The sequence below is a fragment of the Octopus sinensis genome, linkage group LG19 (genome assembly GCF_006345805.1).
Source record: "Octopus sinensis linkage group LG19, ASM634580v1, whole genome shotgun sequence".
NCBI lineage: Eukaryota > Metazoa > Mollusca > Cephalopoda > Octopoda > Octopodidae > Octopus > Octopus sinensis.
In genome coordinates, this window is record NC_043015.1 from 29,908,626 (window position 1) to 29,921,125 (window position 12,500).

The 12,500-nt window shown below is 40.0% G+C and overlaps 1 protein-coding gene across 3 annotated transcripts in view; it reads left to right on the forward strand.

Moving 5' to 3' along the window:
- LOC115222010 (AMME syndrome candidate gene 1 protein homolog) overlaps positions 1–12,500 on the forward strand; it is a 95,639-nt gene that overhangs the window by 80,847 nt on the left and 2,292 nt on the right. For all 3 annotated transcript variants that reach the window (XM_029792122.2, XM_036511306.1, XM_036511307.1), the window contains exon 4: positions 11,359–11,473. In XM_029792122.2, coding sequence (XP_029647982.1) covers positions 11,359–11,473 — 115 coding nt within the window. The remainder of the gene's footprint in view (positions 1–11,358; positions 11,474–12,500) is intronic.

Below are 12,500 nucleotides of genomic sequence, written 5' to 3' on the forward strand. Positions count from 1 at the left end.
GAGCAGGTATTACCTGGTTTATGGCAGTGGCAGTGTTATTGTGGCTGATGTCTCGTAGTGGTAGTGTTTTTAAGTGTACTGAGGAGGCATGAATGCAATAGAAATGTGTGAGAGAGAGAGAGAGAAAAAGAGAGAAACCAGGTATAAGAGGAATCGTTTGTAGTGTGCATGTGTGACAAATGCGCTTGTATGGACATGTAACGCATATCGATGACGACAAATGGGCAAAGAAGTGCCAGGAGATTCATATGGAAGAATCCAGTGGAAAGAAGGCTTGGGGAAAAATATGAGGTGGGGATGGAAGTAGTGATGGTTGATCTCTGGAATCCAAATCTCACAGAAAAAATAAATGCACCAAGTTGTTGGATGCTGTACTGGAGAGGACTCTTCTAACTCATGCAAGCGCAGAAAACTGGGCATAGAAATAACTGTGTACTCTTTTACTTGTTTCAGTCCTTTGACTGCGGCCATGCTGGAGCACCACCTTTTAGTCGAGCAAATCGACCTCGGGACTTATTCTTTTGTAAGCCCAGTACTTATTCTATCGGTCTCTTTTGCCGAACTGCTAAGTGACGGGGACGTAAACACCCCAGCATCGGTTGTCAAGCAATGCTAGGGAGACAAACGCAGGCACACAAACACATACACACACACAAACACATACAACACACACACACACACACACACACATATATATATATATATAATATATATATATATATATACATACATATATACGACAGGCTTCTTTCAGTTTCCGTCTACCAAATCCACTCACAAGGCATTGGTCGACCCGGGGCTATAGCAGAAGTCACTTGCCCAAGATGCCACACACTGGAACTGAACCCAGAACCATGTGGTTGGTTAGCAAGCTACTTACCACACAGCCACTCCTCCGCCTTGTGTGTGATGATGCATATATTTACTCTCTGTTTGCCAGTTTTAGAATTGGAACACTTTCCCTGCATATAAAGAATGGTGACAGCGTTGATGGTGATGATTATAATGGTGTAATAGTGAAATACCCTGGTTTAGTGACCTGGGTACTTGGCTTATGATCGTACAGCCAGGAGTTTTGATTTCAGGCAGCACATCCTATCCTTGAACAAGACACTCCATTTCTTGTTGCTCCATTGCACTCTGCTGGTAAAAAGGAGATGTACCCCTAATTTAACAGAATAGCCTTTTTCACACACTGTCTCAATGAATCTCTCTGAGAACTATGTATTAAGTGTACATGTGTCTGTGGAGTGCTCAGCCACTTGCACATTAATTTCACTATCAGGCTGTTCCATTGGTTAGATTAACTGGAACACTCATTGTTGTAATTAAGAGAGCTAGACCATGCTGGCAATGGGTTGGAAGGTTCAGCCGGATGCAGCAGGTTGGAGGACTGTATCAGTCTCTGGTGTTTGTTTTGACATGGTTTCTATCAGTGGATGTTCTTCCCAATGCTAACCACTCTACTGAGTGCACTGGGTGCTTTTTCATGGCACCAGCACTATAAGGTTTCCATGTAACTTGTAAAAGTATCCCTCAACTGAAATGATGTATAGTTCAGAAGGTGTCTGCTGTAAGCTAGGTTTTGAGAAGAAGGAGCAGGAATAGGTTTCTTGCATCAGAGGAGATGATACATGGTTACCTTTTCAATAGTCTTGACTATTGAAAAGGTTGTAAGATGCAACAAAAATTTTAGGAAAATAAAAATAAGAAATAAGTGGAAATTTTACCAGTGAGTGTGTTCAATTATAAGGCACAAAAAGAAAATGACTCTCCCCAGACACAACAGAATATGCTTCAACACACAAACTCATATAAAGAATCTTGCAAACCAAATCCCAAAACGAAGCATTCTGATTATTCTATCGAGTGTAATACTCTTTTACTTGTTTCCATCATTTTTTACTGTGGCCATGCTGGAGCACCGCCTTTTAGTCGAGCAAATCGATCCCAGGACTTATTCTTTGTAAGCTTAGTACTTATTCTATCGGTTCTCTTTTGCCAAACCGCTAAACACACCAGCGTCGGTTGTCAAGCAATGTTGTGGGCACAAACACAGACACACAAACATATACACACATGCATATATACATATATACGACGGGCTTCTTTCAGTTTCTGTCTACCAAATCTACTCACCAGGCTTTGGTCAGCCGGAGGCTATAGTAGAAGACACTTGACCAAGGTGCCACGCAGTGGGACGGAACCCGGAACCATGTGGTTCGTAAGCAAGCTACTTACCACACAGCCACTCCTATGCCTATTATTTATTCACATTGTTTTGAATTAATCATGCATTTATCTTGCAGCTTTGAAATTTTGTTGATGTGATTGTTTATTTCTAGAAATGACATTGTAGGGTAGATGTGAGAGGTCAAATTTGGCTGGTGTGAATGTATAAAACAGCTAAAATTTTTGGACAATAAGGCTGGTTTAAATAATGACCCTTTAGCATTTAAGCCAGCCATATCCGGCCCACCCAAATATTTTCCCTGTTTTATATTCAAACTGGCCAGATCTGGCCTTTCTCACCTACTCTACAATGTCATTCTTAAAATAAACAATCCCAGCATTGAAATCTCATTGAAAAACTACGAGATAATGCATGATTAATTCAAAGCAATGTGAATAAATAAGGGTTAGGTTTCACAGAATAATCTGAATGCTTAAAGGGTAGAAGGGTTAATCCCTCATTCATGACGATTCATGGTTGAACAGTTAAGGATCTCTGAATTACAAAGGAGTCTTGTCTGGTTGGTATGTTTGTAATTGTTTTGATATTTTGTCACTTTACACAAACCTGATTGACTGTCTTCAGTCTGTGCCATATTTCGCCCACCTTTACAGATACCGGCCAACCATGACCTAAACAGGTTCCAGCAGGCAGCCAGGTATTTTTCAGTGGTTTATCAAGTGGCATTGTTGTCCTGTAATTTAAATACTGACTGTGTATTACTTTCCAAGAGACTAGCTTCACATGGTCTCATAATTTTGTGTGAAATTGTAATTTGATCTGTATTCTTTATTGTAAGCTTTACTAATGACTGCTCTTGCGTGTAAGAGGTTTCTCTATTATATGTATGTGTATGGGGTGGAGATGACACTTGTCTGTGCATACATACCTATACGCTTTGTACATTATTGCCATTTTTTATGTGTTTAAATTTTTATAACAAACAACTATAGGCACAGGAGTGGCTGTGTGGTAAGTAGCTTGCTTATGAACCACATGGTTCCGGGGTTCAGTCCCACTGCGTGCCATCTTGGATAAGTGTCTTCTACTATAGCCTCGGGCCGACCAAGGCCTTGTGAGAGGATTTCGTAGATGGAAACTGAAAGAAGCCTATCATATATATATATATATATATATATATATATATATATATATATATATATATATATATAAATATAAAGTTAATCCAAATATGAAAGCACAAAAAAACACAACAACGCGAGGACGTGGAACAAATATAGTATTATTGGACGCTCAGGAAAGAAGGAGGGTTTAACGTTTCAAGCGGAGCTCTTCGTTGGAAACATAGGAGAAGGAAAGATCCAAAGAAGTGAAGACAGAGGGGAAAAAATCGCTAACGGTACACACGTGGTCACATCTTGAATGTGTGTGTGTGTGTATATATATATATATATATGTAAGTGTGTCTGTGTTTCTCCCCCCACCATTGCTTTGTCAACCGATGTTGGTGTGTTTACATTCCCGTAACTTAGCAGTTCGGCGAAAGAGACTGATGGAATAAGTACTAGGCTTACAAAAAATAAATCCTGGGTGTCGATCTGTTCGACTAAAGGTGGTGCTCCAGCTTGGCCGTAGTCAAATGGTTGAAACAAGTAAAAGAGAAAACAACCGTGTGGCATTTGGGTTTAGTCCCACTGCGTGGAACCTTGGGCAAGTGTCTTCTACTATAGCCTCGGGCCGACCAATGCCTTGTGAGTGGATTTGGTAGACGGAAACTGAAAGAAGCCTGTCATATATATGTATATATATATATATATATGTTTGTATGTCTGTGTTTGTCCCCCTAGCATTGCTTGACACCCGATGCTGGTGTGTGTTTACGTCCCCGTCACTTAGTGGTTCGGCAAAAGAGACCGATAGAATAAGTACTGGGCTTACAAAGAATAAGTCCCGGGGTCGATTTGCTCGACTAAAGGCGGTGCTCCAGTATGGCCGCAGTCAAATGACTGAAACAAGTAAAAGAGTAAAAGAGTAAATAGTTATAGCTTATCAAGTAGTTTGTGCATGGTGTGTACTCCTTACTGTGTGAGGCTAAAAATATGTGCCAACTACAAAAGCACACAATCGTATGTCATCTATCTACCTCACATCTTTATAATCAATTTATTTTTTTTCATTCCTGAACATTAAACAAAGAAAGGCGGTTGACCTTTGCACCAGCAACGCTTGGTGCGTGCATGTGCACTCATGCGCACACACACACACACTCACACACACACATTTCTCTCTCTTTTTCAACTGTATGTAACTAGTCCAGATCTGAGTGAGTTTAACCTGCTCTGCCACACCTTTTGCTATTTGATACAATCACACTATATTTCTTTTGGTTGGTGGGGAAAAACTCAGACAAGTTTTTCAACAGAAAATGTTTCCTTTGTTTAACATGAGATTTACACACACACACACACACACACACTCTCCCTCTCTCTTTCTCTCTCTCTCTCTCTTTTTTCTCTCGCTCTCCTTCTTGCGCTCTCTCTCATATTTCTCCTGTCCTTTATCTCTTGTTTTTCTCCTCTTCACTTCCTCATCATCATCATCATCGCATCCTCTTTTCCTTGCTTGTATGGGTCAGACAGAATTTGTTGAGACAATTTTTTTCTTCAGCCAGATTCCCTTCTTGTCGCGAATCCTCTTCTCTTTTCAAGCGTGCTAATATTTCCCCGATGGTTGGACATCATTTCACGGAAAACTGAACACAAACAACACTATTTGTATTATGTTACAGTTAGACGTATTTTAGGTCAGTTACTAATATGATACATTTTAATGTTTTTTTTGTAAACATAATTATAATATGATGTCCAGATCCTAAAACCAAGGTGCCACATTGGTGTGGGTGCTGGAGCCATGTGGAAAGCACCCAGTACACTCTGGAAAGTATTTGGTGTTAGAAAAGGCATCCAACCTTAAAAACCAACCCGAAACTGACTATAAGAACGTGGTGCAGCCCCTGGCCTTGCTAGTTCCTGTCAAGCCATTCAACCCATGCCAGTATGAAAAACTGACATTAAACGTTGATGACGGTGAGGATCTGGCCAAATGCTTGCAACAGAGTGAACTCTGCTGAAGGTACTAAAAGGTCCATTGAGGGTGTTAAATTGGGTAGACAGATTGTTACCACCAATATCATCATCATCATTTAACGTCCGTTTTCTGTGCTAGCATGGGTTGGACGGTTCGACCGGGGTCTGGGAAGCCAGAAGGCTGCACCAGGCTCCGGTCTGATCTGGCAGTGTTTCTACAGCTGGATGCCCTTCCTAACGCCAACCATTCCGTGAGTGTAGTAGGTGCTTTTTACGTACCACCGGCACAGGTGCCAGGAGAGGCTGGAAACGGCCACGATCGGTTGGTGCTTTTTACATGCCACCGGCACAGAAGCCAGTCAAGGCGGCGCTGGCATCGGCCATGTTTGGATGGTGCTTTTTATGTGCCACCAGCACAGGTATCATAACTATAATTTCCATTTGATATTTATTTTGATGTTGATTTATATATATATAAATATATAGGAGAGGTTCTAGATGTGTGTATGTATATATATGTGTGTATATGCATATATATATATATATACGTGTATATGTGTATGTATGTTATATATATATATAACGGAGATGTACTTGCATAGCAAGTGATTTGATCTGAGATCGTGTGTTGGAACGAAAACAATTGCAGCGTGGAAGGTGTTTGTAAGCCATTTAAGAAACACACAAAAGCCGTTCGATTCACTTCAACATTTAAGTTTAATTTGTCAAAATTTGTCAAAATCTGTGCTGCATCCGTAAGATGCAGCACGGATTTTTGTCAGTGAACAGGTCGCGGTCTTATAGCGACGAAAATATTTTGACAAATTAAACTTATATATATATATATATATAAACCCATGTATTTTGCCCAGCACTACTCCACTCCTAATCCAGGCATGTTTGTGACCATGGGTGTGTTTATTGTTTACACACTTCATTTTATGCTTCTCTGCTGTCTCCTCTTTCCTCTCCTCCCAGCCTTGATCTAAGTTTTTCACACACAAACACACATGCACGCACACCTTTTTTCCCACCCAGACACATGTTGATAACTGTTTTTTTCCATTCTGGCTAGAGCTAGAGATCCTCCAAGATACAGCAGCACTGTAGTAGTGTTTGGTGTTCTTGTTGTTGCTGGAAGAGTTCAAGGTATGTTAATCTACTTTGTCACTCTAGGGGACCCTGTTGCTTCTTCAATGAAGCTTCCCTGAACAACACACATATTTGACCATAGTTCTTTCTTCACAGTCTCTTCTCTCTTTTTTACCCCCACAAAGTCTCGCTCTCTCTCTGTCTATTCTTGCTGTCACTCACTCTTCCTTCCCCTTTTTTATGTCTCTTTTTAATTGGATTTTGTGATTTACAAACCCAAATCCAAATATCTCTATTGACCCCTCTTTCTCTCAAATATGTGTGTGTGTGCATATATGACTATGTCTGTGTATAAATTTATGTATGTATATATATGTGTATGTGTTTAGTGCAGCTTGTAGGACTTGCTGAGTGGCATATGGCATACCTAAACATTCCTAATGTGGCCCACTTGATGATGATCCATGTCTCATGCAGCTTGCTTCTTGAAAAATATTGTCTGTGCCGTTTAGTGACTTGATTAGTTTATCATTTTTCATGTAAGGGAGAAAAACATGTGAAAAAAAATATATATATACGAGCACTATGACCCGGCAACGCTGGGTCATAGTGCTGGTGCATGCATATACAGCTCTGTGTGTGCGCACATACACGTGAGTACTGTCCAAATCTCTGACCAATCACATGCAGCTAGCTGGCATTCAATTGGCGTATCAAGTTTCGGGCGTTTTGATTGGGTTTTGGGTAGAAAATTCACAAAAAAGTCACTTCTATTGATCTTTTAATGACTTTGCGGAGTGACTGGGGAAATGTAAAGATGTGCACGATCACCCTTGGACGGTTTTGAATGACCATAGAAAGTGTGAGCACTCTAACTGAAAAATTGTGGATTTGTATAAAGGATACACACACACACACACAGACATTTTGCCGTTTATATATATATAGAGATGATATGTTTTGTTACGAGAAGTTTCAAAACCAACCTTCAACATCAAGCTCCGTAAGTGGTCAAGAATTCTACATAACCTAAAAATAATAGCAAATGTACATTGGTATAATCACTGGTGTATATATTGTAAATTATTCCTTCTTAATCCCAGTTTCCTTCTGTATATACTTGGTTGTGGATAGCACCATGATGTTATACTAACACACACACACACACACACACAACCTCATCATTATACATCTTCTCCCCATACCTTTTTCTATTTCTTTACTACCCACAAGGGGCTAAACACAGAGGGGACAAACAAGGACATACACACGGATTAAGTCGATTACATCGACCCCAGTGCATAACTGGTACTTATTTAATCGACCCCGAAAGAATGAAAGGCAAAGTCGACCTCGGCGGAATTTGAACTCAGAACGTAGCGGCAGACAAAATACCGCTAAGCATTTCGCCTTGTGTGCTAACATTTCTGCCAGCTCACCGCTTTACTAGTTTGAGTTAGTTCTTAGACTTACTACTGTGGGGCCATCATTTCCTCAGTCAGATTAAAATCTTCACCCAAGCCTTACATTGTCTCTATTTACTAACCGCTTTACAGTGTGCTAGATGCATTTCATTACAGTTCTTTGCCATCTCTTTCAAGACATTCAGCATCTCAGATGAGTTCTTCACCACATTGTCCCATTTCGCCTTAGTGTTCCATCTTTCACAGGTTCTTTCCACTTCGAGGACTTGTCTCTTCTTTATACAGTCGACACCCTCCATGTGCACTACATAATTATACTAACAGTCTTCTTTCTTGCACACTACATCTGATTCCTCTTACACCCAGCTTTTCTCTCAGCTCATTTCTGCCCTACACAGCCAGCAAAGCATGATCGCTTTATTTCTTTCTAGGATTTCTAAATCCTTTGCATCCAACACCCTTGTCTTGCTACCATGCAACATAGCACTTTGGACGCAAGCATTATACAGCCTGCTCTTCATTCTGAGTGAAAACCCCTTTGTTATCAGCAGAACTTTTGGAATACTCATGCCACTGCCAATCAGGTCGCCTAAGTAACAAAAGCTATTGACTACATTTAGTGTGCATCCCAGCCATTTGAAAGGATTTGTTTCACAGGTACTCTTACACTACTCACTGCTCCTGTGTAGCTGTATAAGGAGTCTACCTTCTCTGGTAGCCTGCCTATGGTTCCACTGCACCTCTTGGGCATCCATAGTTGATATTAAAGTTCATAAGATAATTATTTATTGTCATCTCTTCATATATATATATATATATATATGGGGGAAAGTTTACGAAAAAAACAAAAGATGAAGACAGGTGGTGTACAAAACAAACAGATGTATTAGTATAACGCTCAGGAATAGAAAAAGTCTTTTACGTTTCCAGCCTACGCTCTTCTACAGAAAGATACACAGAAAAAAACAAGTAGAGAAAAAAAATGTGTAGTGGCTACATATATGTACATACCTACATCTATATGTAAATATACATGCATACATGGGTGCAGGACATAAAAAAAACGTTGAACACAATGAGAAACGAAAACAAAAACGTGGAAACAAACTTTTTTTCAAACAATGAAAAAACAGAGTACAAGACATACAACATAAGAAATATTCCCCTTCTTCTGTTGTCCCTGTTTCATCTACTCCACGTTTCGAATATATATAGGTAGATGGGCAGATAGATAGATGAACCAAATGTAATTTACCTATCCACATTGTTCTGGGTTCAACCCACTGGCGCCTTGGGTATCTGTTGCCTACCATAGCTTTGAGTTCACTAATGTGTTGTGGGTAGAATTTAGTAGGTGGAAACTATGCAGAAATCCAGCGTGTGTGTGTTAATTGTATAGATCAGTGTAAATACCTTATGGTACATATGTCTGTAAAAGTAAAACGCCACACTCAGTTGAGGGGGTCTTGTCTTGCAAGCCATTTGGTGACTTCACTGCTGTTGTTGCACACGCTGCGTAAAATGCACACAGTCCACTCTGTAAAGTGGCTGGTTTTAATGAAGGGTATCTTTTCCTTGTTTCAGTCATCTAACTGCAGCCATGCTGGGGCACCTCCTTGAAGAGATTTTAGTTGAATGTATCAACCCCCAGTACTTATGTTTTTAAAGCCTGGTACTTATTCTAGTGGTCTCTTTTGCCAAACTGCTAAGTTATAGGGGCTACGTAAACACACCAGCACCAGTTGTCAAGCAGTGGTGAGACACACACACACACACCACATGTATCCACACTCACAAAGACAAAGGCAGGTGAGGGAATAACAAATAGGTGTATTATTTTGACACTCAGACCGTTTCCATCTACCAAATCTACTCAAAATGATTTGGTTGGCCCAGGGCTATAGTAGAAGACGCTTGCCCAAGTTGCCATGCAATGGGACTGAACTCGGAACCGTGTGGTTGAGAAGCTAGCTTCTTAACATTATCCTTTTTATTTTTGTTGCCCCTTTCTCCCTTTACATCTAGTTACACTGATATTTGATATTTAAATCACCACCCACACCACTACCAACACCACTACCATCATCATCATCATCATCATTATCAGTAATGGGGATTAAGAGGACGGTGTAATGAGTGGAGAATGTCGACTAGCAGGAAATTAAATGTAGGACCTTCATTTCACCTGAATTGTCTTACCACATATATCAATATCATGACATGATGTTGCTATGGTAATGCATGTGTACCCTGTCTTGCCCTCCCCCCATCTCTCTCTCTCACCAATATTCAAATACACACTGCAATTTCTTCTACAGCCTTAATGTTGAAATAAAATATCTAATTAAAGTATAAAGTGTGTGTTTGTATGTATATGTGTGTGTATGTATGTATATTTTTCTGTGTCCCTTTCTGTAGAAGAGTGTAGGCTCGAAACGTAAAAGACTTTTTCTATTCCTGTTGAATTTGAATTGCCATCGTTTTTTTGTTTTTTTTTCTTAGGTAGGGATGTTGACCTTATTTTTGCTTCTGGGAAGAAGTGGTCCATATAAGTCTGGCTGGCTTCTCTATCCTTTGACCCATCCAGCATGGGAGGACCTAACCAGGAGCTTGCACTCTACTGGCCTGGCTCTTGGGGACAACAAGCCACCACACTGCAACAAGAATTGAACTTTGTGGTGGATTCTGTTAATGGTTAATATTGTGTATCTGTTGTTGTGGTATGGAAGATCATCAGATAACGTAAAGTATGATCAATACTGTTTATGTGTTCAGTTTGTGTGAAATGTGGTTAGTATTGTGTTTATCAGTTGATGAGATATTAGGAATAGCCATTGGAGTTTGGTTGTGTTGTGGCTATTGCAGTGCTGGGAAGGACAGATTGTTGAATGCGATGTGCAATGGTCAGAGGAGTCTTGCTTCTGTGTGTGTGTTCTGCTGTGAAGGATGGTCAGTATTATGTTGCAGTCAATACAGTTACATACTGAGGTCGGTAAATGTTTATGACAGTGCTATGTCATAAGATGATGACTTAGCACTGTCATAGATGAAGTGCTATGTCATAAGAAGAAGAAGAAGATGCATGGCTCAATGGTTAAAGCATTGGACTCGCAATCATGAGGTAGTGAGTTCGATTCCTGTCTGGGCTGTGTGTTGTTTTCTTGAGCAAGACATTTTATTTTGTGCCACTCCAGTTCACTCAGCCATAGAAATGAGTTGCGATGTCACTGGTGCCAAGCTGTATTGGCCCCTTTACCTTTCCCTTGGATAACATCAGTGGCATGGAGAGGGGAAACTGGTTTGTATGGGCGACTGCTGGTCTTCCATAAACAAATTTGCTCGGACTTGTGCCTCGATGGGAAACTTTCAAGGTGCAATCCCATGGTCAGTCATGTCTGAAGTGGGTCCTTACCATTTTTTTATGAAAGAGGATAAATCTGTAATAAACATTGGTCAGTGTTCAGTGTCTGTCTATCATAGTGCTGTGAAGGACAGTCAGTGTTTGTGTTGTACGGTCATCAGTATTCTGTATTGGTGAATATTGTGTTTTGTTTATTTGCAGTGCTATGAAGGACAGTCGGTTTAATCCCATCACTAAAGAGGAATTTCCCAAACTGCATTGCTCAGTATCAATACTCACTCATTTTGAAGAGGCAACTGATTATCTGGACTGGGAGGTAAATATATTCATTCTATTCGCCTTATTTGTTGTAGAAGAAAGAACTCAATGCTTATTCGGAAACTCACTTCAACCATAACAACTGTTTGACCCTTTCGATACCAATCCGGCTGAAACCGTCTCTGGCTCTGTATTACAAATGTCTTGTTTTCATAAGTTCTGAATTAAAATCTTCCACCAAATCTCAGTCACAATTTATGTTCCTAACACTGGCTTAATGATAACTAAGTTATTTTACTAAATTCTTTGTTAGATTTTAAGTAATTGAAAGAAACACAGAGCATCTCAAAATAAATACAGTAACAAAAGGGTTAAAATATATAATAGAGAAACAATTCTTAACCCTTTCATTACCAACCTGGCTGAAACCGCCTCTGGCTCTGTAGTACAAATGTCTCGTTTTCATAAGTTCTGAATTAAAATCTTCCAGAAACCTTGAACATAATTTATGTTCCTAACACTAGCTGAATGATAACTAAGTTATTTTACTAAATTCTTTGTTATCTCTAAAAATTAATCAAAAGAAGCACAGAGCATCTCAACAGAAATATGGTAATGAAAGGGTTAAGTGTTCGTGTATCCCTAAACAGGGGATGTCATAGTTTTAAAGCTGAACTTCTGAGTCTGTAAGCAAGTTTTGCCCTTAACTGGATTGTTTTGGGTTTTTTTCTCTCCCCCATCCCCTTTTATAACACCAGTAATCCCATTTTTAGGAAGATGTAAACAGCTTGCTTATGAACTACATGATTCCAGGTTCAGTCCCACTGTGTGGCACCTTGGGCAAGTGTCTTCTGCTATAGCCTCGGGCCGACCAAAGCCTTGTGAGTGGATTTGGTAGATGGAAACTGAAAGAAGCCTGTCGTATGTGTGTGTGTGTATATATATATATATGTATGTGTGTGTGTCCCAACATCGCTTAACAACCGATGGTGGTGAGTTAAGTCCCCGTTACTTAGCGGTTCAGCAAAGAGACTGATAGAATAAGTAAAAGGCATTCAAAGAATAAGTCCTGGGGTCGATTTGCT